The 24,394-nt window shown below is 48.6% G+C and overlaps 1 protein-coding gene across 5 annotated transcripts in view; it reads left to right on the top strand.

Moving 5' to 3' along the window:
- Positions 1-425: 425 nt before the first annotated feature.
- Positions 426-24,394, top strand: part of RUBCN (rubicon autophagy regulator) — a 59,527-nt gene continuing 35,558 nt past the window's right edge. For 2 of the 5 annotated variants that reach the window (XM_073359099.1, XM_073359098.1), the window contains exons 1-5: positions 2,009-2,031; positions 12,842-12,995; positions 19,032-19,115; positions 22,181-22,340; positions 23,726-23,832. In XM_073359099.1, coding sequence (XP_073215200.1) covers positions 12,957-12,995; positions 19,032-19,115; positions 22,181-22,340; positions 23,726-23,832 — 390 coding nt within the window. In that variant the 5' untranslated portion in view covers positions 2,009-2,031; positions 12,842-12,956. Of the gene's footprint in view, positions 586-2,008; positions 2,032-12,841; positions 12,996-19,031; positions 19,116-22,180; positions 22,341-22,685; positions 22,789-23,725; positions 23,833-24,394 lie in introns of those variants that run through there. The other 3 variants (XM_073359101.1, XM_073359100.1, XM_073359097.1) reach the window with 2 other exon arrangements.

The following is a 24,394-nucleotide window of genomic DNA, read 5'->3' as shown; positions in this document are numbered from 1 at the left end:
GTCCTGTTTTGGTTGAAGTAGCACCGGCCGTGGACTGACCGTTCTGAATACAGCAGCGATAGAGTTTTCGTATTTGAAATGAAAATCCTGTCCCATAATCCTCCTGGCAAAACTGAAAATCTCTGTGCAAGTATCTCCGCTGGGCAATTACATAACTATGGGCAAACAGTCTGAAGGCACGAGAGACCCCGCTGCAAACACCCTCCCGCGCCCAGCTAATCCCCCCTCATGCACAGCTCAGTGTTGCAGACCCTGGGTCCCTGCCCCGCGTGCTCAGACGAGACTCAAACCGCAGTGCATGCTGGGAGCTGTAGTTTCGTCGGCGTGGGGCATGCTGGGAACTACAGTTCCGAGGCGCTTCGTGCGAGGGGAGGGAGGGGCGGCCGTGTGAAGGGCATGCTGGGAGCTGTAGTCGCCCTGTCGCGGGGCGTGCTGGGAGCCGCCGTTCCAGCCGGCGCGGGCGGCTGCGGCTGGGCCGGCCGCGGGGGTGGAGATGGAGGCTGCTGGCGGGGGCCGCCCGCGCTGAGGCAGGCGGGCCCCGGCCGGCATGGAGATCGGGCGCGGCGGGGAGCAGGAGGCCAGCAGGTGGGGGCGCGCTGGGGGCGGTGACCGGCAGCAGCAGGGACGGGGGTAGCGTAGCTGGTTCTCAGCTGGGGCGCGGCGGGATGAAGGGGGGGGCGGTGGAGTAGCTGGGGCACGGCGGGGGTGGGGGGCGGCGATGGGGTAACAGGGGCACCGGGGGTGGTGATGGGGTAGCGCGGATGGTGGGGTGGGGGACAGCGATGGAATAGTGGGGGGTAGCGGGGGGCGGCGATGGGGCAGCGGGATGAGGGGGGCAATGGAGTAGCGGGGTACGGCGGGGTGGGGGGGCGGCGATGGGGTAACAGGGGCACCGGGGGTGGTGATGGGGTAGCGCGGATGGTGGGGTGGGGGACAGCGATGGAATAGTGGGGGGTAGCGGGGGGCGGCGATGGGGCAGCGGGATGAGGGGGGCAATGGAGTAGCGGGGGTACGGCGGGGTGGAGGGGCAGCGATGGGGTAACTGGCATCGTGGGTGGTGGGCGGTGATGGGGTAGCGGGGGGCGGTGGGGTGGGGGATGGTGATGGGATAGCTGGGGGTGGCAGGGAGCAGCGGGATGAGGGGGGCAATGGAGTAGCGGGGGCATGGCGGGGGTGGGGGGGTGGCGATGGGGTAACAGGGGCACCGGGGGCGGGGGGCGGCGATGGGGTAGCGGGATGAGGGGGGCAATGGAGTAGCGGGGGCATGGCGGGGTGGGGGGGCGGCGATGGGGTAACTGGGGGCGGAGGGGGGCAGTGCGGTAGCTGGGGCACGGCAGGAGTGGGGGGGTGGCGATGGCGTAACAGGGGCACCGGGGGTGGTGATGGGGTAGCGCGGATGGTGGGGTGGGGTGGGGGACAGCGATGGAATAGTGGGGGGTAGCTGGGGGATGGCGGGGGGCAGCGGGATGAGGGGGGCAATGGAGTAGCGGGGGTACGGCGGGGTGGGGGGCGGCGATGGGGTAGCTGGGGGCGGCAGCGATGGGGTAACTGGCATCGTGGGTGGTGGGCGGTGATGGGGTAGCGGGGGGCGGTGGGGTGGGGGACGGTGATGGGATAGCTGGGGGCGGCAGGGAGCAGCGGGATGAGGGGGACAGTGGAGGAGCGGGGGCACGGCGGGGTGGGGGGGCGGCGATGGGGTAGTGGGGGCATGGCGGGGTGGGGGGCAGCGATGGGGTATCCGGTTCACAGCTGGGGGCACAGGTTGGGTTAGTGGTATTGGCACATAGCAAGGGTCAGTCGTGGGGGAGAGCCAGTTGTGTGTGTTTGTAACTGGGGCATGGCATGTGGCAACATAAGACTGGTGTGTGTAAGGGCAGGCATAATGTCCCTCGAGTCTGGCTCAGCTCGGAGCCTGCCCTGACCCCCGCCTGGTTTGTGTCACACATGCTCTTTGCCCCACCCTGTGTAAATGCTCTGGCTGAGTCAGGAGCAGTCCGGGCTAAAGAAGTCTGGCCAGAGCTGTCTGCACGGGTGAGTTGAATACCTGATGCTCCCTAGGTTCCAAAGACAGCAGCTGGCAAGTCTCATTATTTTATTACGAGCTGTCCTTGGATGATCAACCATCCTATTCTAATGATGACCCTTATTTCCAGTGTCTAGTCAGGGTCTTGGTTTGGGATTACGTCTCGTTCGGTCCCTGGAAACTGGTTGTGTTTTTCTTTGGAAATGTTGCCTATTTTAGATGTTTAAAATAAATCCTTAACCTTAACCTAAATACTTGTCAGAGCAAGGCCTCCCGTGCTCCGCTGCAAGGTGGGCCTTGGTTCTGCAGCACTGTGGTGCCATACGCTGGTAGTTAAGTTAAAATAATGCAGGCTTTTAATGTAATGACAATGATTAGTCTAATCAGTCAAGTACACAAAGCCTTCTACGTTATTTACTTTGAAAATAAATTCCATTTGGTCAATCCAATCCCCATGGTATTGTTGAGTTTTGGATTGGCAATGCAGAACTAGGTTATAGAAACTGACAGATGCTTTAGTGGATATGTAGGGGACAGTTGAGGCTGTTGGCATCTGGGGCAAGTGTTTGGAGGTAGTTTCTGATAAGCCCATTAGTTGGATGTGTCTGCTAATATTATCAGCAGTGAAAAAGTTAACTGCCATTTAAACTGTAATCTAGGTTTTGAAAGTTAACCCATTGAGATGAATGGGGCTATTCCCACATCTCTGAGCTATTGTTTCACACTTCCAGGAGATTCTGGAAGACACCCTGCATTGATGACATTTTTCTGAATTTTCTCCCTGACCAGGAGGGACAGAAACAACATTTCTTGCTTCTAATGAAAGCTCAGAGCCTGAAGTGTTGAATTCCCATGCTATGGAATAAACGGGGATGTAGCAATCCCCAAATGGTATGTTAGAAATATATAGATAAAGATGGATCACAGTGCAGCCTTGTGATTCTCCTTGGGACTGTTATGAGTCCTCGAAAGCAGGTTCATGTGACTGTGAATGAACTACAAATAATGCCATGGTGGGCATCCCAGAGTTCACTTCAGTCCCCATCGAAAGAAGAGGGCATTGTCTCTTCTGGAGCTAGCGCTGTGGTGGCTTGCTCCATTGTTTGCAATGTACATGCAATGGTATGTGCTAGGAAGGGTTCTGGCATGTGCCTTGTGCAGCATCATCTCACTCGTTGCTAATGAGTCCAAGTCTCCGCTCTACCTGTCATTGCATTTGATTGACGTAGTTGTTGAATATGGTACATGATTGATATTGCAGGTGGAGGGAGAAGGTTTTGCTAGGTTCAGCATCCTGCCTAGGGTCATAGACCTGTTAGGTTGTGGCCAGCAGATGAGGGTGATCTTCTGCCTGCTTTTTTTTCTCCATTTGTCTTTGGGGAGAGAAGAGAGCAAAGACTTCACTGAAGATGTCCCGTGTGTGTGTGTGCAGGTGTGTGTGCTGTTTGCAGGTAAAGTACAGAGCACATGGTGCTTCCAGCTTCACTACCAATTTGAGTATCAGAGGTACAGTGCCAGCAGATCTGAGGCATAATTTCCCAGCGGGCCTCCTCTGTCCTCTGTGGCTGGTCCTGCATGAGCCTGTTTCCTGAGCTGAGGAGAATAGGCTTTCTTTGACTTTTTTTTTTTTGCTGTTCCCTGTTGGTATCAATAACATGACAGAAGTCTGCTTCTCCACGCCCCCTTCCGGAAGTGCCATGCCTGTGTAAGGAGCAGGCTGTGTGACCCACAAAAACTTCCTGTGTTTGCAGCTTGGTTTCCTAGACGACAGAGTTCAAAGCACACTGTTAAATGATTGTTTTGCAGGCCACCTCTAAAGTTGAGACAAAGTGACAGCGAGCATGGTGTTGTCCCGCTGCAGTGCCCACAAACTGATCTCTGAAATGTGTCAAGACAGATCAAATGACTTCCTCGGGCAGAGAACAGTGTTCAAGCAGCCATGTACTTGCGAGATTCTCCTTATTGAATATGATGGCTCCTGCAGCACATTTGCTGCTTAAAGGACACATATGCCTCTGATTTAACCTAGTTTAAAATTTCTACTCTGAAACTTTAACTGTTTTGTTTTTTAAAAAAATCCTTCTTTACTCAGCAGCACAGCTCCATGAGTGTGTTCTGAGTCACTATGCTGACTTCATTGACAAAAATACATTTTTGCTCCTTCTAGCTCTGTGTATCCAGCTTAGCCCTGGGTCAGCGTGTCAGATTCTGTTCTGACTCCTGCATCGTCAACTGCATTGTTGACTTGAGTTCCAGCTGCAGAGCTGGATTCTGGCCTCAGTTACACCTGTGAAACCCTACTGGTCGCAAGGGAAGGGCACAGATGTGACTCAGTGTGGCCTCTGGCTGTAAGAGTGTTTGTTACTGATGATAATGCACCAGCTAGGAACCCAGGTGTCCAGGTTCAGTCAGCAGGGCTGAACCAGCCTGACAGCACCCTTTTATAAATTACGTACTTCAAGTAAAAGCAGCAAAGAGTCCTGTGGCACCTTATAGACTAACAGATGTATTGGAGCATAAACTTTCATGGGTGAATACCCACTTCTTTGGATGCATGAAATAGCAATTTCCAAATTCCACGTAGTGGAAATTTCCAGAGGCAGGTATAAATATGCAAGCAAGAATCAGGCTAGGAATAACGAGTGCTATTACCAGCAGGAGAGTGATTTTGTGTGTGGGGGGGGAGGGGAAGGGGGGCGGAGGGTGAGAAAACCTGGATTTGTGCTGGAAATGGCCCAACTTGAGTATCATACACATTGTAAGGGGAGTGATCACTTTAGATAAGCTATTACCAGCAGGAGAGTGGGATGGGATGAGGTATTGTTTCATGGTCTCTGTGTATATGTCTTCTGCAGCTTCCACAGTATGCATCCGATGAAGTGAGCTGTAGCTCACGAAAGCTTATGCTCAAATAAATTGGTTAGTCTCTAAGGTGCCACAAGTACTCCTTTTCTTTTTACCTAAATAATGATATGCTGATAAGACAATACAGGGTTGCATGAAAGTAGTTGTAATGATTGTTCTGTAGTGCTGTACCGCATTTCTGCCTTTCCCTTGGATGGAGGAGACTCTGATTTGTTACGGATCCTTCCTCATATTTGTAATTAAGTACAGTAGTTTCTAAAATAAAATAAAACCCTCTTTAAACTGATCTCAGTACAGGAATGCTAGAAGGCTCCAGCATCCACCTACTGAGTCTTGCTTTCTGCACGTGCCCACTTGGAATATTAATAATGTGACACATTAGTATATGTCTGTATATCATAGAATCATAGAATATCAGGGTTGGAAGGGACCTCAGGAGGTCATCTAGTCCAACCCCCTGCTCAAACCAGGGCCAATCCCCAATTTTTGCCCCAGATCCCTAAATGGCCCCCTCAAGGATTGAACTCACAACCCTGGGTTTAGCAGGCCAATGCTCAAACCACTGAGCTATCGCTCCCTCCCTCCCTTCCTATATCCATCTGCAGACTCCATTTGGTTTTGTGAGTGCCATTTTGATAATAACCTATTCCGTGCCCTTTGCTTTTGTACTGTAGTCTGGGACACCCAGGAGGTGTTAAAAGGAATCCTTACACCTAGCAGAGAGGCTAACAATAGGAAAGCCATCAAGAGTCACCAGCCTAGATGGTTCTCCATTCAAATGAGTCCACTCTAGAAGAACAGGCAGGCTGCAGACAATGGGAACAACTTTTCCCAGGGTATGGCTATGCTACAGCAGCATAGCTATGGTCATGGTGCTGCCAATGTAGAGTAGATGTTTCCTAGATGGACAGAAGGTTTTTTCCATTGATGTAGTTACCAAACTTCGCACCTCTTGATAATCTATATGTTATTCCCTGATAACCAGAAACTTCTACTCTTAAACTCTACTGTTTTCTTTTTATTTTAACATCATCTTAATAAAACTTTAAAATCCACCTCTCCAAGAGGGGGTAGCTAGGTAGATGGAAGAATCTCCTGTTGACCCATCCGCATTTATGTGGGGGATTAGGTAGACCCCCTAAATAAGTTGCTCAGGGCAGAACCATTTTTCACAGCCATGAGTGACCTGGTAGGTCGGGGTGGGCAAACTTTTTGGCCCGAGGGCCACATCTGGGTAGGGAAATTGTATGCAGGGCCATGAACGTAGGGCTGGAGCAGGGGATTGGAGTGCAGGGTGCGCAGGAAGGGGCTCAGGGCAGGGGATTGGGGTGCAGCGGGGGTTCAGGGTTGGGGTGTGGCAGGGGTTTGGGGTGCTCAAGGCAGGGGGTTAGGGTGTGGGCTCTGGTCTGGCGCCGCTTACCTTAGGTGGCTCCAGGATGGCAGCAGTGCATAGCCTGCCCTCGTGCCGCACCGCTCCCGGAAGTGGCCAACATGTCCTGCAGTGGCTCCTGGGGGTGGGGCGGGGCGGGGCAGGCAGCTGTCACGCTGTCCTCGCCGGTGGATACCACCCCCGAAGCTCCCATTGGCCACAGTTCCCCATTCCTGGCCAATGGGAGTTGCAGTGGGGCGGTGCCTGCAGGCGAGGGCAGTGCACAGAGCCCTCCGTCCCCCCTCCCCCTCCTTCAGGGTCCACAGGGACGTGGTGCTGGCCACTTCCGGAGCAGCACGAGGCCAGGGCAGGCAGGGAGCCTGCCTTAGCCCCACTGTGCCACGGGGCTGGCAATCCCACAGGCCGGACTGAAAGCCGGGCCGGACTGAAAGCCCTGTCGGGCTGGATCTGGCCCCCGGGCCATAGTTTGTCCTCCTCTGTGCTAGGTGGATCTATCTTTTTAAGCATAGACCAGGACCCAGTTTGGGAGGTGAGCCTGGAGTTAAGCAACCGATCGCCTGACAGGGATTTTGAAGCTGCTTGGGGGTCACTTGACAGAGAGGGCCAGAACATCATCTTGAGCTGGGGGCTCTCTCCTCCTCCATCCATCAGCTAACAGCAGGAAGGCTGAGCAGGAGAAGTGGGGTGCAGGAGGTCCTGGCACCCTGAGTGGTGAGGACACTGGAGGGAGGGCTTTGCATGCAGGTGTTGGTTGGTTTTGCCTAGGTATGTGTCTGGTGCGGTGTCTGAGGGAAGTGTCTGGTCTAGATGGTCCTTTGCAAAGCCTGTGCATTCTTTTGCTTCAGCTGTCACATGGTGCCTGTAGACGTTTCTGCACAGGTGGGACTGTGGGGAGGGGTGTGTTTAAGCTGTTGGGGAGACTTAGGGGTTCAGCACTGGTCTTGGGGCCCAGGGCATCTGAGCCGTGGGGGTCCCATATCCCAATGAGGGCTAACAGACAAGTAATCTGCACCCCAGGAGCGTGTCTGAGAGGCCAGACTAAGGCTGGCAATTGAACGACCAAACTTTTGTTGTTCAGAGGTGCTAACCCCCCCCCCCCCCCCCACTAAAAGGCAAAAGTTTTGCCGTGGCAAGTGTTAGTTTGAACAGCGCAGCTCCTGTCGACAACGTGAACACCGCTTGTTGGGGGTGGAAATATTTTGTCTGCAAAAGTGCCCGACTTTTAGTGACACAGCTGTGTCGCTAAAAGCTGTGTAGTGTAGACAAAGCCTTAGAGACAGCATCTTGGTGCTGCTCAGACCAGCTGGGCCTGGAGGCACACAGGATCCAACAAATGAGTCCAGTACAGCGGCCTGGCGTGTGTCCCAAGTGGGAATTCAGCCAGGGCTGTAACAATGAGCTGTTAGAAAAATACCCATTCTGATTAGCTGATCATCTCTTGTACAGTGCTGGGTACACCTGTGGTGCTCTGGAAATAAGAATCCAGCCTTTCCTTAAACATCTTGAGCTGTAGCATCAGGTGCTGTAAATCAGCATAGGTCTGACTTGAATGAAGCTTTACCAGTTTACACAGGCTAAGAATTTGGCCCCCAGTTTTTACTCTGTGTATATCCCACTGTGTGCCGTCATCTTGTGACTGGTGGAGTAAGTTGGAAGCTCTTTAGGGTAGGAATATTCTTTAGTCACTGTGGCAATGCCATAGTACTGTATATAAATAATAAACACTGCTGGCTGCAGAGAGACCGAAGTCCACTTACCTGCTTCCTGATATCAAACCTGTATCATTGCCTCCTGACCTACCCCTCTCTGCTGCTCTCTCTGGAGTGAGATCATTCAGGAGTCTTGCCTAGATAACTTGACGTTACTTTCTTATGTGTCATTTCCCAGATTTGGTTGGAATGCTTTTACAGCTCTGAGAAATTTGTTTGCTTTTCTGGTATTGATTGAATGAGCCATTCTTCCAGCTCAGTCTGCTTTCTCCCCTCCTGCTCACGCCAAGTCACCTACAGGGCCTCCCTCCTTCACTATTTGTGAGAACACACCAGTTATCCTGATAGCAGGCTACAGCTACACAAACAAACGATTTCAGGAACAGGCTGAACCGAGAGCAAACTGTATGAGTCTCTGCAGAATTGCTCAGCTGTTTGCCTGGGGAGCATGGCTGGCTGTGATACTTGATCACAAAATATGCATTAAATGTGGTATGATTTCTAAAGGGGAAAGTCCTCTCCTGAAATGTGACCCAGGTAAAGTTCCCCTCCTCTTTCAGGAAGTAGATGGCTTTTTTTCAGAGGGCTGGGAGTCCCCTGGGAATTTTCTAGGGTTATTTCAACACCCCATGCCCTTGACCCAATAGGGCTGGGCTTAGTTTTCTCTGGCACCTATTGGTGCTGCTCTGAACATCTGTCAGAGGGGGGAGAGTAGAGAGAAGCTGGAGTGGAAACCCATTCAAATGGGGAAGCGCTCCATCACTGCAACACTCCCCAGGCCTTCCTGCCAGGCTCAGCAAATGAGACTCTGAAGCAAATCTCCGACACTACAGTCCTTACAGGAGTTAGGAGTGTTATCCTATAGGTCCAGACCAAACTCCAATGTGGGTAGCTCAGTTCTGCCTCTCTGAATTCCTCATGCATTTGCTGTTGGCTGTAGAATTTTTAATTTCTTATCTTAAACTGTTGTGCAGTGTTGCTGTGTGCCGTTACAGAGATGACACTTCTCAACCCAGAGGTGGCTGCATTTTCAATGATGAGCAGATTCTTGCATGTCTAGCTTGTGAAGTGCTTTGGGTTGAAAAGTGCTATACTGTAAAATCATTGAGGAGTACTTGTGGCACCTGAGAGACTAACAAATTTATTTGGGCATAAGCTTTCGTGGGCTAAAACCCACTTCATCGGATGCATGCAGTGGAAAATACAGTAGGAAGATATATATACACAGAGAACATGAAAAAATAGGTGTTGCCATACCAACTGTAATGAGACTAATCAATTAATGTTAGTCTCTAAGGTGCCGCAAGTACTCCTTGAGTTTGTTCGGGTTTTTTTGCTGATACAGACTAACACGGCTACCCCTCTGAAACCTGTAAAATCATTGTCAGGAGATCAGAGATTTTAATGCCTATTTCTCTTTCATCTTTCTACCAAATAATTTCCTACCTTTCCCTTTACATCTGTTTTTGTTTAGCTGATTGTGGTTTCTTATGTGTATCTTGGTTCATTGACACAGTGCCTTAAACAAAACGACCCCAAAACTCCAAGGACGAATTCTGTGTCAGCAGAGAACAGTGACTCCACTCCCTTGGAATGCAGTTGTTTTACCTTTGGAAAAGATGTGCCAAGGCAGGTTTGCATAAAAAGGGCATGGGGTTTAAACACCTTCCCAAGGCTCTGATGTGTAGTGGACACACCCCTGCAATATGTGCGTGTTGGATACTTTTTATAGCACAATAATAACAACTAAAAGGGAGTTTCCTGGAATCACGAGCTGTAAGATCTAAATTCAGACTCTGGCTGCGCTTTCACTCCCACTTCCCCAATCTGACTGAGGCCTGGAAATATCCCAGAGGTGACAGAGCAGCTGCTAGGTTAGCACAGATCTGTGGCTAGAGGCCTCTGCTTCCTTCCCCTGTCAGTATGCAAAGCAGGCTCACCTGGTGTGTGTTGAGACAGAAATTTCTGTGTAAATTTAGAAGAATGGGTTGGTGGGGTGCTTTTTTAAGCTTTTTACTGTCTCTAAATGAGCCAACCAGTTAGGATCCAAAGAAGGAGGCTGGCCCTGGAATCTGGTTTAGAATTCGCTCTCTCCCCAGAGTCCCAGCTGAGTTAGGTCCTGTTTTCTTTTAATAATTTTTGGAAGCTGGGGCTAAACTATCTGACAGCTAGGCTGCTCTTAAGGCAGCTTGGGGGCCAGTGAGAATCAAATGTAAAATCAGGGGGTTAGGGTGGGGGCAAACGTTACATGCGCACTCAAGTTGCTGGATTTGTCTGTGTATTGTGTAATATTTAGTAACCGTATCTTGTGCATAGGCATTCCTGTGCCAGCTCAGACTATTGGTCTGTCTGGACTAATGTCCTGCCTCTGGCACTGGCATAGATCTGAGGCGTTCGGGGAGTTGTGCAGCTCTGTACGTTTTAAGGGTGGGCTAGAATGCCGTCCTGCCTCTCCAACGCCATCAGCTTGCACCCTGAAACATGAAATACAACCAGCAGGAAATCTTGAAGCTCTGAGTGTATTAACATGCATGCTACGTTTTATCCTGTTTACTGTTTCACCCCACTAGGAACAGTCCTTCAGCATGCTTTACAAAAACTGCCAAGTGACTGTACTACGAAAGAAAGAAGCTTGCATTAAGTGATATTGGAGAGTTGTTCACATTGGCTGTTAACGTCACTTTAAGATCTTTGGGGAATTTCTGTGGCACAATCCTCTGACACAGGTTCTGCAGATCATTGGAGCACTAGTGTTGAGTAGAGGTTTTTACTGTAAGATGAACTCCTCCATCCTGGTTCGATCTTGATCCTTTCAAATGCTGTGTGAGCTTGTTATTTTGCATGTCTTTGAGAAGCAACTGGTCCTGCCCTTAATTCTTGATGAATTACTGCACTGTCACTGAGTTCCTTATCAAATGCCCTTGGCAAAATGAATAGGCCCCCTCAGCAATTTAAACTGACAATAAACAACGAGAGCTGTAGCTCACGAAAGCTTATGCTCAAATAAATGTGATCGTCTCTAAGGTGCCACCAGTCTTCCTTTTTTCAAAAAAAAAATTGGGGGTTGTCAGAGAAGGCTTGGAAGAGAGCTGAGTGTTTCTCTCATCTGCTGATTCACTGTAAACATAACCAGTGCTGAGATGATAATGTAATAGTTCCAACAAAAACACTATTTGTGGCTGAGAAAAAATTATTTTCAAAGGTTCAAATATCAGTATTATTTTGCTTTTTAAAACAGATGTCCATATCTATGCTGCAAATGCTGCCTCACATTAAAAATGCAAGCCTGTTAGAAATCTAATATATTTTTCATTGTTTATCCTGCTTTTTCACTTTTTACATTTTAATCAGCTTAGGCAGTGAGAATAGATAATCACTTCATTGCTAAAAGAAAAGGAGTACTTGTGGCACCTTAGAGACTAACCAATTTATTTGAGCATAAGCTTTCGTGAGCTGCAGCTCACTTCATCGGGTGCATCGGATGTAGCTCACGAAAGCTTATGCTCAAATAAATTGGTTAGTCTCTAAGGTGCCACAAGTCCTCCTTTTCTTTTTGTGAATACAGACTAACAGGGCTGCTACTCTGAACACTTCATTGCTTGTTTTCTGGTCAGTTTCACTTTTAGAGTTTCCTCCTAGCATGTGCTGTAATGCCTGGGTTACAAACCCTGCAGGGACCTGTTTGTTGGGATTTCTGAAATGTCTGTGGCAGCGTTTCAGTTGGTGTATAGTTCTATGAAAGATTGCTTTTACAGAATATCATTTGAGGGCTAAATATGAACTGATTGAGCCTTTGGGACTAGTCTTTTTATTTAGTTTTTTATGCATCAAACAAATATTCCTCAGTACAGTTGTCTCTTGTTTACTTAGGGATTTATATTTCTCAGGCAGAGTTGTCTAGGGGCTAATGCTGGGGATCTTGGAGTCAAGTCACCTGGGTTCCATTCCTGAAGTTACTACTGACTTCCTGCATGACCGTGGCCAACTTCTGTTACCTCCCTGTCCCCATTTCCTCATCTGTAAAATGGGGGTGTGATGAGGTGCTCAGTGTTTGTGAGATGCACTGTGGAAGTAGTAAGTTACCCAGGATGTGTGGCTTACATTCACCTGGATTGGAACACAATTTCATTAAAAAGTTTTTTTTAAAAATCTCCACTTGGACTCAATACAGAATTTAGGGACTGAGAGAGCCGTTCTTGATATTGTCCTTACTGTAGAGCTGGACTTAGCCTACCCATCTTCTATTTAACTGTATAATTATTATGTTTTAGTCACCTGATCCTGGAGTTGGATTAGGAAATTCCCATTAGACTTGCATATCCTTTGAATGATCAGCAGATACCATCCTGAACTCCCCTCTCATGGTGTTTCTGTGTAGAAGAGACAGTCTCCCCCCCGGAAGTGCTCAAGCACTAGATTGCATTGAGGGCTGCATGCAGGGCTGAGATCTGTAGATAGCATCAGCATTAGAGGGAGGTAGCATGCAAACATGACCCAGCACAGATAGAATCTGAGTCAGCTTTGGCATCCATCTTTCTTATGCAATGTTCTGTTGTATTGGTTCCCTCCAAGCCTGCAACATCTTGCGTTCAGTAGACTGTGCAGGCATATTCATGAGTGGAGCAGTCAATACACTAGCTAGAGTCTAGTGAACTTAAACCCTCGGGCAGGAGGCCTACAGCCCAGCAGTGTGTGTACAGATGCCCATGCCATGCCGGCTTCTAGATCTCCTACCCAAAGGTTTTAATTTCACCAGAGCCCAGTTGGGCAGCATTTAATTCTGTTGTCAGGCCACTAAACTTTGATCGATTTGAGGGGAACTAACTGGCACTGTGTGTTCTTTTGCATGTGCAGGAAGGAGCATTGGAAACTGCTGGGCAATTTGAAGACCACAGTTGAGGGATTGGTGTCCAGCAACAACCCGAACGTCTGGTCTAAGTATGGCGGCTTGGATCGGCTGTGCAGGGATATGCACAGCATCCTCTATCACGGGCTCATCCACGACAAGGTAGGGTTTTGCATGTGGGGCAATCTGGCGTTTATCACCACGTTGCTGTTCTAACAGGTGGTGCTTTGATTACTGAGACAGTCCTTTGGTCCGTGACTTCTGGAAGTCACGAGTGAGATGATCTGTAGTGAGCCTTATTTGCATTGAAGCCGCAGGCTGATGGTTTTATTAGCATCAAGTTTGCAGAGGCTAAAGCTCTAAAGGCGGGATTGTTTTCTGCAACAGGACTGAAAGTCAGGACTCCTGGGTTTTTATCTCCTGCTCTGTCACTGATTTGCTGTTTGACCTTGGGCAAGTAATTTCCTCTCTTTGTGCCTCATATTTCCCGTGATGATCCTGCCCTACTCAGAAGGGGATAGGGAAGGTTAATATTTATACAATGCAGTGAAATCCTCTCATATGGGTAAATTGTCAGTCTGAACATAGGAAGCCATCAACCCAGGGAATGGTCTTGCCTCAGGCTTCATCACACTATGGAAAACCCCTGCAGCTACTGGATTTGGGTGCCTGTCACTTCACCTCTCCTATCATTTTGTGCCACGTTTTGCTAAGCATTGGTGATCTCTGCTGTGAAAAGCTGGCCCCACGCACCCATTTGTTTCTGCCTGTTGGATCCCCCAGCAATGACTATGCTGAATTTGTAATGAGGCAATCTGGTAACATGGAACTAAAATGTGGGGTCTTGGGCAGGGTTGCAGCTTCTTAGCCTGGTCTGGGAGGAGAAGCCCTATTCCTTAACGTTCTTGATTATTGGATAATAAATCACTTTCTGAGTCCTGCATCCATACTTCACACAAACATGATCTCTCTTGTTTTGCCCTCACTGTTTCCTGGCTGCTGTTGCTTATATCAGTGGTCCTGGGGGACTACGAGCAGGTTTCAGGGGGTTCTCCAAGCAGGGCCAGCGTTGGACTTGCTGAAGCCTAGGGCAGAAAGCCAAAGCCCCCCCATGGTGCTGAAGCCTGGGACCCTGAGCCCTGCCACTGGGGCTGAAGCCAAAGCCCAAGCATCTTCGCTTAACGGGGGGGCCCTGTGGCATGGGACCCCAGGCAGTTGCCCTGCTTGCTATACCCTAACGCCAGCCCTGGCTTTTATATGGAGAAAACCAGTAGTTTTGGCAGAGGTAGGCCAGGGAGCTTTTATAGCCTGTTGGAGTGGGCCTCAGAAAGGAAAAGATTGAGAACCCCTGGCTTATCTGGATCCATTCCCTTTACCATTGCTGCTCTAAAGCCAGCCTCTTCTCTCCCTCCTTGCCCCTGCCCCCAAAAAGATTCTTTGCATTCAGACAGAGCCCTGAGACTGTCTACCCCTCTGCTTACCATTTCCACCCTGCAGTAGTTTCTTCTTGAATATTTGCCCCCTGTTGGCACAGGTGCAAATGAACTTGGGTGGGTGATCAGCAAACCTCGAAATAACCTGCTGGCTCTTGATTTGTGCTAGATGCATAGTACTTGTTTTAAGGAAACACACTTCAGACAGACCCTGTTATTCATTGATTACACAGTTGGAATAACTGAATGCTTTCAGTGCACTGGGGGTTGTTCATGCCCAAGGATCTGTGAGCAGTTTAGATGTTGGATCTACTTAGCAAGAGCAAGTGCCCCCCCCTCCCTTTTTTTTTTTGGTGCTTTTATTACATACGAAGAAGGTTCTTTTCCCATTTGTTTTTTGTTATTAGAAGTAACAGGTCTTGACTTTCCTTTGAGAAATTGGGATTGCGACATCACAAGAGACTGAATGGATAGTAGCTGGGGAGGGGGTATTGAATCTGACTCTTCCACATTGTTTTCTGGTCACACTTGTTTCATTCAGACTCCTGACACACCAGGGGAGAAGCACTTTTTGGGAATGATTCAACAGTGACCCTACCTACTGGCTTCCAGTTGAAAATAAATTATATCTACACACATGCACACTGGAGAACTAGGGTGGGAGTTTTTTCAGCCCTGGGGGTTATATATTTTTATTGTATATAAAATAAAAACTCTGTCTCCAGGGCTGAGAACTCTCACCCTAATACTCTAAAAAAAGAAAAGGAGTACTTGTGGCACCTTAGAGACTAACAAATTTATTAGAGCATAAGCTTTCGTGAGCTACAGCTCACTTCATTGGATGCATGCAGTGGAAAATATAGTGGGGAGATTTTATATACACAGAGAACGTGAAACAATGTGTGTCACCATACACACTGTAAGGAGAGTGATCAGGAAAAGTGAGCTATTACCAGCAGGCGGTGGGGACGGTGGCGGGGGACCTTTTGTAGTGATAATCAAGGTGGGCCATTTCCAGCAGTTTACAAGAGCAGGAGGAGGGGAAATAAACAAGGGGAAATAGTTTTACTTTGTGTAATGACACATCCACTCCCAGTCTTTATTCAAGCCTGTCTCCCAAGATCTGTGAGAGTGAAGGGTTGTCCTTCAGGATAGGTTGTAGATTCTTGATGATGCGCTGGAGAGGTTTTAGTTTGGGGCTGAAGGTGATGGCTAGTGGGGTTCTGTTATTTTCTTGGTTGGGCTTCTTTTCCATGGGTCCAGAAGATGAATACTCACCAGCAACCACACAACAGAACCACTGACCCAGGAACCTATCCTTGCAACAAAGCCCGTTGCCAACTGTGTCCACATCTCTATTCAGGGGACGCCATCATAGGGCCTAATCACATCAGCCACACTATCAGAGGCTCGTTCACCTGCACATCTACCAATGTGATATATGCCATCATGGGCCAGCAATGCCCCTCTGCCATGTACATTGGTCAAACTGGACAGTCTCTACGTAAAAGAATAAATGGACACAAATCAGATGTCAAGAATTATAACATTCAAAAACCAGTTGGAGAACACTTCAGTCTCTTTGGTCACTCGATTACAGACCTAAAAGTGGCAATTATTCAACAAAACTTCAAAAACAGACTCCAGCAAGAGACTGCTAGAATGAATTTGCAAACTGGGTACAATTAACTTAGGCTTGAATAGAGACTGGGAGTGGATGGGTCATTACACAAAGTAAAACTATTTCCCCTTGTTTATCCCCCTCCCCCCCACCGACGTTCTTGTTCACTGCTAGAAATGGCCCACCTTGATTATCACTACAAAAGTTTCCCCCACCCCCTCCCGCTCTCCTACTGGTAATAGCTCATTTTTCCTGATCACTCTAGTTAGAGTGAACACCCACTGTTTCATGTTCTCTGTGTATATAATCTCCCCACTGTATTTTCCACTGAATGCATCCGATGAAGTGAGCTGTAGCTCACAAAAGCTTATGCTCAAATAAATTGGTTAGTCTCAAAGGTGCCACAAATCCTCCTGTTCTTTTTGCGGATACAGACTAACATGGCTGCTACTCTGAAACCTAATAGTCTAGTTTTCAAAAAAAAAAAAAAAAAAAAGCCCAAAACTCAGGGAAGAAAACAATTGATATTTTTGATATTTCTAAGATAAAACATGTTGTTGTGGGTGGGAGGGAATACCGAGGCCACTTTTATACCTCTCCTAAAGCAGTAGCACATGGCATAAACAAAAAATATTTCCTTTGCAACTGATCTTTAACAAGAAGCGTAACTAATAAAACGGGATAACCTCTCCAAAGAAAGCGGAGACAGACCTCAACTGAGAGCAAATGAAATATGCCATCCTAGCAGCATGCTGCATTAAATTTCAAGCCTGCTTCCTAGCTGCTTAGCAGTGCAGGAGAGCCCATTGATGGCTTGCAATGTTAGAAGACACACAATCTCTGCTGCTTTGTTTGCCAGGATGTTTTTGTGTTGGCCTCTGTCCCTCTCTGAAGTTAGACTCCTTTTGCACTGCTGTCTGGTCAGAAAGCTCTTCCCATGCTGCTGTTAAGAAAGAGAATACTGATAACAGCGGCTTGTGCAATGTTGAACTTGGCAAAAATTTCAAGAGAACAAGTGAAGAGAGGCAAGCATGCAGCTTAACACTGCAAACAGCATTCAAATGTCCCCATTCCCAGATTTGCTTTACCTTGAAAGCAGCTGGAATTTGGGGAACATTTCCCTCTGCCTCTGAGCAACCAAGCCCACTAGCTCTCTTTGGTTGGGACCTTACAAGAGTGTTGTACTCTCCTTGAGCCTGTGGGGAATAATTCTGATTCAGTCGCACAGTTGTGTTCCCAGGGCTGGTGTAGGGGAGTAGAGTTCCACTTTAATCCAGAAGAGCCAGGGTCCTCATTTCCCTCCTTCCTGTCATGAAAGGTCACCCCTTAAATTAACCATGGCCCTGTTGCAAGGAGATGGGACACTGTCCCTTTAAGACACAGGTTTCAGCCTTAAAATTAGCCCTTTCCCCTGGGTTGCGCAGTAGAGCACAGAAGCACGAAGCAGGTGGTGATGGTGGCCATGAAGTAACCAGGCAGAGGTAAGGGGGAGAAAGGTCTGATTTCACGCCTGAATCTCTCTGCCTTGTGCACTCTGTCACCCTGGGGCTGGTGTAGAGAGGAGGATTTATTTGGAACGTTCCCCGCACTGCCTCACCTTCCTCATGCTGCAGCCTATAACCTGCACTGCCTTCCCAACAGGCAGAATGGTGATCCGCTCCCCATTACTTTGGTGTGGCGTCACCTTGGCGCTGCATGGAGCTAACAAGGTTGTTACTTTGCAATGAGCCCCCTTGGTGTGGCCGGGCAAAATTTCCTCTCTCCTGCTTTGCTTTGCTGGACTCTGAACGACTCTGCCCTCCCAGCTTGGATTGTGCTTTGTTTCGCCCTCGATGTGCTAAGGGTCAAATATGCCCAGGCTGCCAGCCCAGCCTGCAAATAGGTGGGATCTCTTCACTGCCAGTCCTCTCCTCCAGCTGCTTTCCTCCTGCACTCTTCTGCCCGCTGGAAATCGGAGGACAGCTGGGCCGTTCCTTGTCCATCTGGCAGGGCAGGAGGTGCGTCTGGCAGAGTGTTTGGCACCTGGGTTGTGAGCAGCGGTCCAGGTGCTAGTTCCCAGCCGCCTCCTTTTGTTGGGCCCCCTGGCAGTAGATTAATGAATAACCCTCTCCCTTTCACACCAGACCGCCATGCAATTGCTATGCTTTGCCTTTTTTCCTCTCCATATGCTTCCTCTCTTTTTACTTCCCCTTCCCCCCCCCCCGCCCCCTCTTGTTTTGTTGCTCCCTGTGCCTGTTTGCAAAAAGGCTCCGGGCTGCTGAGTGCCAGGGGACATCTACTGCTGGTTCTTCAGGGGCCCCGGTGGGCTGTGTAGCAAGATGAGACCCAGACAGTACCAGTGCGCTGCTCCTGCAGCCCTGTGCCTGAGTGTCGCTCCTGTGGCCAGCTGCGTGAGGAATGGTTTGCTGCAAGAGCAGGCAGAGGGGTAGTTCAATAAGCTGCTCACCACTCATGTTTGCAGTGGGGCCTGAGAGCTGGCTCTAGGGTCATGCAGATCCCGGGTCCCGCTGCTTATCTCCTGCCCTGTGTCTCCTACAGCAGATTATTGCACTCCGGGGTGGGAAATACGAAGTTACTCCGCAGTTCAGTCATTCGGTGGAATGTGCTGGCACTGAAAGCAATGGGTGTCCTACTGGCATGGCTGACTCGTTCACGTCCTGCATGTGTTAGGAAAGGGTTAATTAGATAAGGTATGTGTGTCTGTCCATTATCCCTCCCCTCCATATGTGTGTGTGTATAAGTTACTTCTGTCGCTCGCATCATGGAAGTAGCTGAGAACCTCACAAGCAATGAGTTTATGCACCCCACCTACCTGTGAGGCGAGGCAGGGCAGGGCTATTATCCCCATGTCACAGATGGGGAACGGAGGCACAGAGAGACTTGCCCAAGGTCACTCAGGAAGCCTGTGACAGGGCCGGGAATTGAATCCAGGTCTCCCAAGTCCCTAATGCTGCAACCCCTAGGACACCCTTCTTCTCTCTCACCCACATCAATGCCTGTGAGTGACTCGTGCTGTCAGCTGAGCGGTGCGGCGACCTCACGAGAGGCTGCCGAAGGTCGCATGAACTGCGCTGGTCTCTCAGCACCTGTCATTATTGTGGCGGGGTTTATCAGGCGGAGTCTAACTGTGCGTTTTCCGGGCAGGTGTACTGCAGGCAGACAGATTACTGGCAGTTTGTGAAAGACATCCGCTGGCTGAGCCCGCACTCTGCTCATCACGTGGAGAAGGTGAGTTCTGGCGTGTTTGGGATTGGAGGACAGGGCTGGCTTGGAGATCTCAAGGCTGTTGCTTTCCCTGGCCAGCAAAAAGTGACTAAGTTGCACAGTTTGATTCTTACGATGAACTGAGTGACTGAAGTGTTAGGCTGCGGTTTGCCTGCCATGGAGCAGCTGGGACACCCTGGCAGTGGAGTTCGCTTCCTTGGAGTGATCCTCTTGTCTTGGTTTGACAGATTGAGGGAGGAGACATTTTGTTATAATCCCTCTATCATGTTTAATTTGTGAGTGAACTCAGTGCCCCTTAAACTAAGGGGGATGATCAAAAGTATGCAGCCTCGTATTCTGTACAAGCTGCATCCCAGAAGGCTTGACAGAGTTCAATTCAAGACCACGGATGACTTGTTGTCTATGAGAAACAGGTTTTTGGTCTCTCATTCCTGCAGCTCCTTCACTAACTGCCACCACAGCTGGCACTAATTGCCCCTGCTTTGTCCTAAACTCTTCATACAAAACCCAGAACAGTGTCACGTGCTTTGAGGTCACATATATGGCAGGGCTCATCTGCATAGCTCTTGATAGACAAAGGACCATGTCCTTCCTCCAAAGAGCATGTGGCCTCAGCTGGGACCAAACACGCTGAGAGATGGGGATAAGCACTAGGAGGGCAGGGAATACAGCAATCGGACCGTACCGTGGTTCAGATCAGGAATGCTTCGTCAGTTCTGATGATGTTGTTGCTAAGTGGCAAGACTAGGCCTCAGAACAAGTCAAAGATGGGGCTTAAACTCTGGACAGTCAAGTGTAAAAGTATAATGAGGCCGGCCAAAAAAGAATTTGAAGAGCAACTAGCCAAAGACCCAAAAACTAACAGCAAACATTTTTTTTAAGTACATCAGAAGCAGAAAGCCTGCTAAACAATCAGTTTATGCTCAAATAAATTGGTTAGTCTCTAAGGTGCCACAAGTCCTCCTTTTCTTTAAGCAATCAGTGAGGCCCCTGGAGAGTAGAGATGCTAACGGTGCATTCAAGGAAGACAAGCCCATTGCAAAGAAACTAAACAAATTCTTTGCATCAGTCTTCACTGCAGAGGATGTGAGGGAGATTCACACACCCGAGCCATTCTTTTTAGGTAACAAATCTGAGGAACTGTCAATAGAGGAAGTTTTGGAACAAACAGTAATAAGTCACCAGGACCAGATGGGATTCACCCAAGAGTTCTGAAGGAACTCAAATATGAAATTGCAGAACTACTAACTGTGGTATGTAACCTATCATTTAAATCAGCTTTTGTACCAGATGACTGGAGGAGAGCTAATGTGGCACCAATTCTTAAAAAAGGCTCCAGAGGTGGTCCGAGCTTAACTTCAGCACCAGGGAAATTGGTTGAAACTAAGAAAAGAATAATCAGACATATAGATGAACATGATTTGTTGGGGGAAGAGTCAACATGGCTTTTGTAAAGTTAAATCATGTCTCACCAAGCTATTTGAATTTTTGTGGGGGTCAACAAACATATGGACATGGATGATCCAATGGGTGTAGTGTACTTAGACTTTCAGAAAGCCTTTGACATGCTCTTTAGCAAAGTAAGCAGTCATGGGATAAGAGAGAAGGAACTGTCATGGATCAGTAACTGGTAAAAGACAGGAAACAAAGGGTAGGAATAAATGGTCAATTTTCAGAATAGAGAGGGTTAAAGAGTGGTGTCCCCCAGGGGTTGGTACTGGGACCAGTCCTATTCAACATATTCATAAATGATCTGGAAAAAGGGGTAAACCGTGAGGTGGCAAAATTTGCAGATGATACAAAATTACTCAAGCTAGTTACGTTCAAAGCAGACTACAAAGAGTTACAAAGGGATCTCAAAAGACTGGGTGACTGGGCAACAAAATGGCAGATGAAATTCGGTGTTGAAAATGCAATGTAATGCACATTGGAAAACATAATTCCAATTTTATATATATATATGGTATAAATTAGTTTTTACCACTCAACAAAGGGATCTTGGAGTTCTCTGAAAACATCCGCTCAGTGTGCAGCAGCAGTCAAAAAAGCTAATAGAATGTTAGGAACCATTAGGAAAGGGACAGATAGGAAGACAGAATATGTCATAATGCCTCTGTATAAATCCATGGTATACTCACGTCTTGAATACTGCGAGCAGATCTAGTTGCCCTATCTCAAAAAAGATGTATTGGAATTGGAAAAGATCCAGAGAAGGGCAACAAAAACTATGAGGGGTGTGGAACAGCTTCCGTATGAGGAGAGATTAAAAAGAGTGGGACTTTTCGTTGTCTCTTTTCCAAGCTGAAGAGGGGCTATGAGAGAGGTCTATAAAATGTTGACTGGTGTGGAGAAAGTAAATAAGGAAGTGTTATTTACCCCTCATAACACAAGAACTAGGGGGCACCCAATGAAATTAACAGGTAGCAGGTTAAAAACAAACAAAAGGAAGCACTTCTTCACACAAGGCCCAGTCAGCCTGTGGAACTCATCACCAGGGGATGTTGTGAAGGCCAAAAGTATAACTGCATTCAGAAAAGGATTAGATAAATTCACGGAAGAAAGGTCCATCAATGTTTATTAGCCAGGATGGGCAGGGATGGAACAACATACTCTGAGTGTCCCTAGCCTCTGTTGGCCAGAAGCTGGGAGTGGATGACGAGATGGATCACTCGATTGACTGTTCTGTTCATTCCCTCTGAATGGAGCCCCTGGCATTGGCCACTGTTGGAAAACAGGACACTGGGCTAGATGAACCATTGGTCTGACCCAGCCTGGCTGTTCTTATTGACCTTTGTTGCGCAATTCCCTCCCAGTGCAGCTGTTTCCCTTGTAAATGTGCTGGCTTGGTCAATAGCTCCCCCCGTCTGTCAAGAGTGGATGGTTACAGTGCTGCTGCAAGACAACTGTATGCCGTCAGTCAATGCCTGGTGATAGGAAGTTGCTGGATGGCCCAGTGTCCACTACTGAACCTAAGATTGGCTTTCCAGGTTTAGCAGACACTGGTGCATTGCTCTCGTGAGCCCACTAGTCTCTGTCTGACTTGACTTGTGTGTGGTGTCCATTTCCAGTTCATCAGCCTGCATGAGAATGGCCAGCCAAACGCAGATGGTGTAAGTCGTCGAGCCATAGCAGAGCTGTGGCTACAGCACAGTCTGCAGTTCCACTGCCTCTCCGCACAGCTGAAACCGCTGCTTGAGAACAGACAGTACATCAGGAAATTCTACACAGGTAAACAGCACCGTGGAGACAATCTCCTTCCCCCCATGAGAACATCTAGGCATGCCCTTCTCTCCAGCCAGGGACACAGGCTTCGGTAGCACATAGAATGCTGGGATGGGGGAGGGTAGGAAATTCTGTAGCCCAGAGGATGCCAGGATGTGAGGGATTCCATAACGAGTAATTTGGGGGTGGATTAAGATTCCTTATAGCACTGCTTGGGATCTGTCCAGTGGTCCTTGCAGTCTAGGAGCCCGTTTCTGGCAATGTCCAATGCCAGGTCCCGCCTCTAAGCAGGTGGGGGCAGCAGGGATACAAGGTCTGGTTTTGTTCCTGAGCCGCCCTGTGTCTGTCTAGGTTGAAATTAGAGCTGGCTGGGAAGTATTTGATGGAAAGCTTTTTTGTTGGAAAATACCCATGCGTCAGAACCCAAACTCTTCACGGGAAAGGGTCAGTTTCGGTGAGTTGCCCATTTCAAGCATTGGTCAGAATTGTCAGGATCCCATTTTGACATTTTCTAAACAAAAAATTTCATTTTTGACTCAAAATGACTTGTTTAGAATTTTAACTTTTATTTGCGGGGGGACGTGCTTTAAAATAAAGGTAGAAAATGGAACGGTGTGACCTGATCCACATTTTTTTCAGATTTTTGGTTTGCAAAAATTGGAGACTTTTTGACTTTTCATCCCAATTTGAGAGGGGAAAATGGTTTTAAATGATAAATTCTGGCAGGACAGGAAAACTGTTTCCCACCAGCTCTAATTCAAAGAAAGGAACCAAAAGGCTTTGGCATAACAATAGCCTCAAACAGGAAGATCCCAGTTCAGGATTGGCCACTGGATCTGGAGTGCGGCCTTTTCCAGGGACTCTGACCCTGACCCCTGGGTACCAGCTTAGTCACTGACACCTTTCCAATGGATATCAGTGGGCTTTATGTCCGCCACTGGCCCTTTTTCCATGGACTTCAGCCGGCTTACGGCACTTTCCAGGTACTCTCTGAGAACCTGACTGACCCGGCAGTGCCCAGCCCTGCCTACTTCTTGTTCAGCCATGTGAGAGAATCCCTGGCCTGTTGATAATAGATACTAGGACAGCCGTGGCCATGAGGTGGGCCCATGATCTTCCTGATCCCAAATGATTATGCCCAGATGATTGTCATCTTATCCTAGCTAGCATGGCAGCAGAGAGACTGTTCTGCAATTGTTCTGTCTTGCCGCAACGGAGCTGGCCAAGGCTCTGGCTCAGGGAGGGACTGGGAGGTTGTCTCCAGTGTCATGTATTAAATAATTGCATAGTCCCCTTTGCATCACACCACAAATCCCTGTCTGCCAAGGGCAGCAGCGGGGTGCCATGAATCTCACCAGCGTGACCAACCTTCAGCTGCCACTTCCTTCCAGACGCTGCCTTCCTGCTCAGTGATGCCCACGTCACAGCCATGTTACAGTGCCTGGAGGCTGTGGAACAGAACAACCCCAGACTTCTGGCTCAGATTGACACGTCCATGGTGAGAAGAGCCCCTGCTTTGTGTCCGTCTCTCCTTGGTGAATGGTGACTCCCCCGCACAGTGTCTCACGCAGAGCGCACGCAGCCCCTTGGAGGAGGCTTTTACTCCTTGGCTGGGGTTCTTCGCAGAAGGGGCGAGAAGAGAAATGGGAAACAGCTGATTAGGAGCTGGCTTCTCTGCCAATGATGCCTGTGTGATGTTAAAGATGGGATGCAGTGGGCATGGGGCTGTCTTTGTTTAATGGAGTTGGACATTCAGGGCACACACTGGGCCATGTCCTGTTTTGATTGGCTTCCAAGAGCCACATTTTAGTGGGGGGTGGTAGGAACCAGTCAATTCTCTGAAAAGAGCCTTGAAGTTCTAGGTGTGTGGGTTTCCTAGGGATTACAGGTGGAATGTGATGTGTGTTACATGTTCAAATCGGGGCATAGTAACAGGAACCAGGACTGCCACTGGGAGGACACCAATGGACTGAAGTATACAGTCTGTTGGGGAGAAGAAGCGTTCCGGAGCCAGGAGAGCTGGGTTTTATTTGTGCCTCTGCTGCCACTGACTTCCTTTG

Source organism: Lepidochelys kempii, chromosome 9 (assembly GCF_965140265.1).
Source record: "Lepidochelys kempii isolate rLepKem1 chromosome 9, rLepKem1.hap2, whole genome shotgun sequence".
NCBI classification, from domain to species: domain Eukaryota; kingdom Metazoa; phylum Chordata; order Testudines; family Cheloniidae; genus Lepidochelys; species Lepidochelys kempii.
This window is presented reverse-complemented; position numbering and strand designations above follow the sequence as displayed.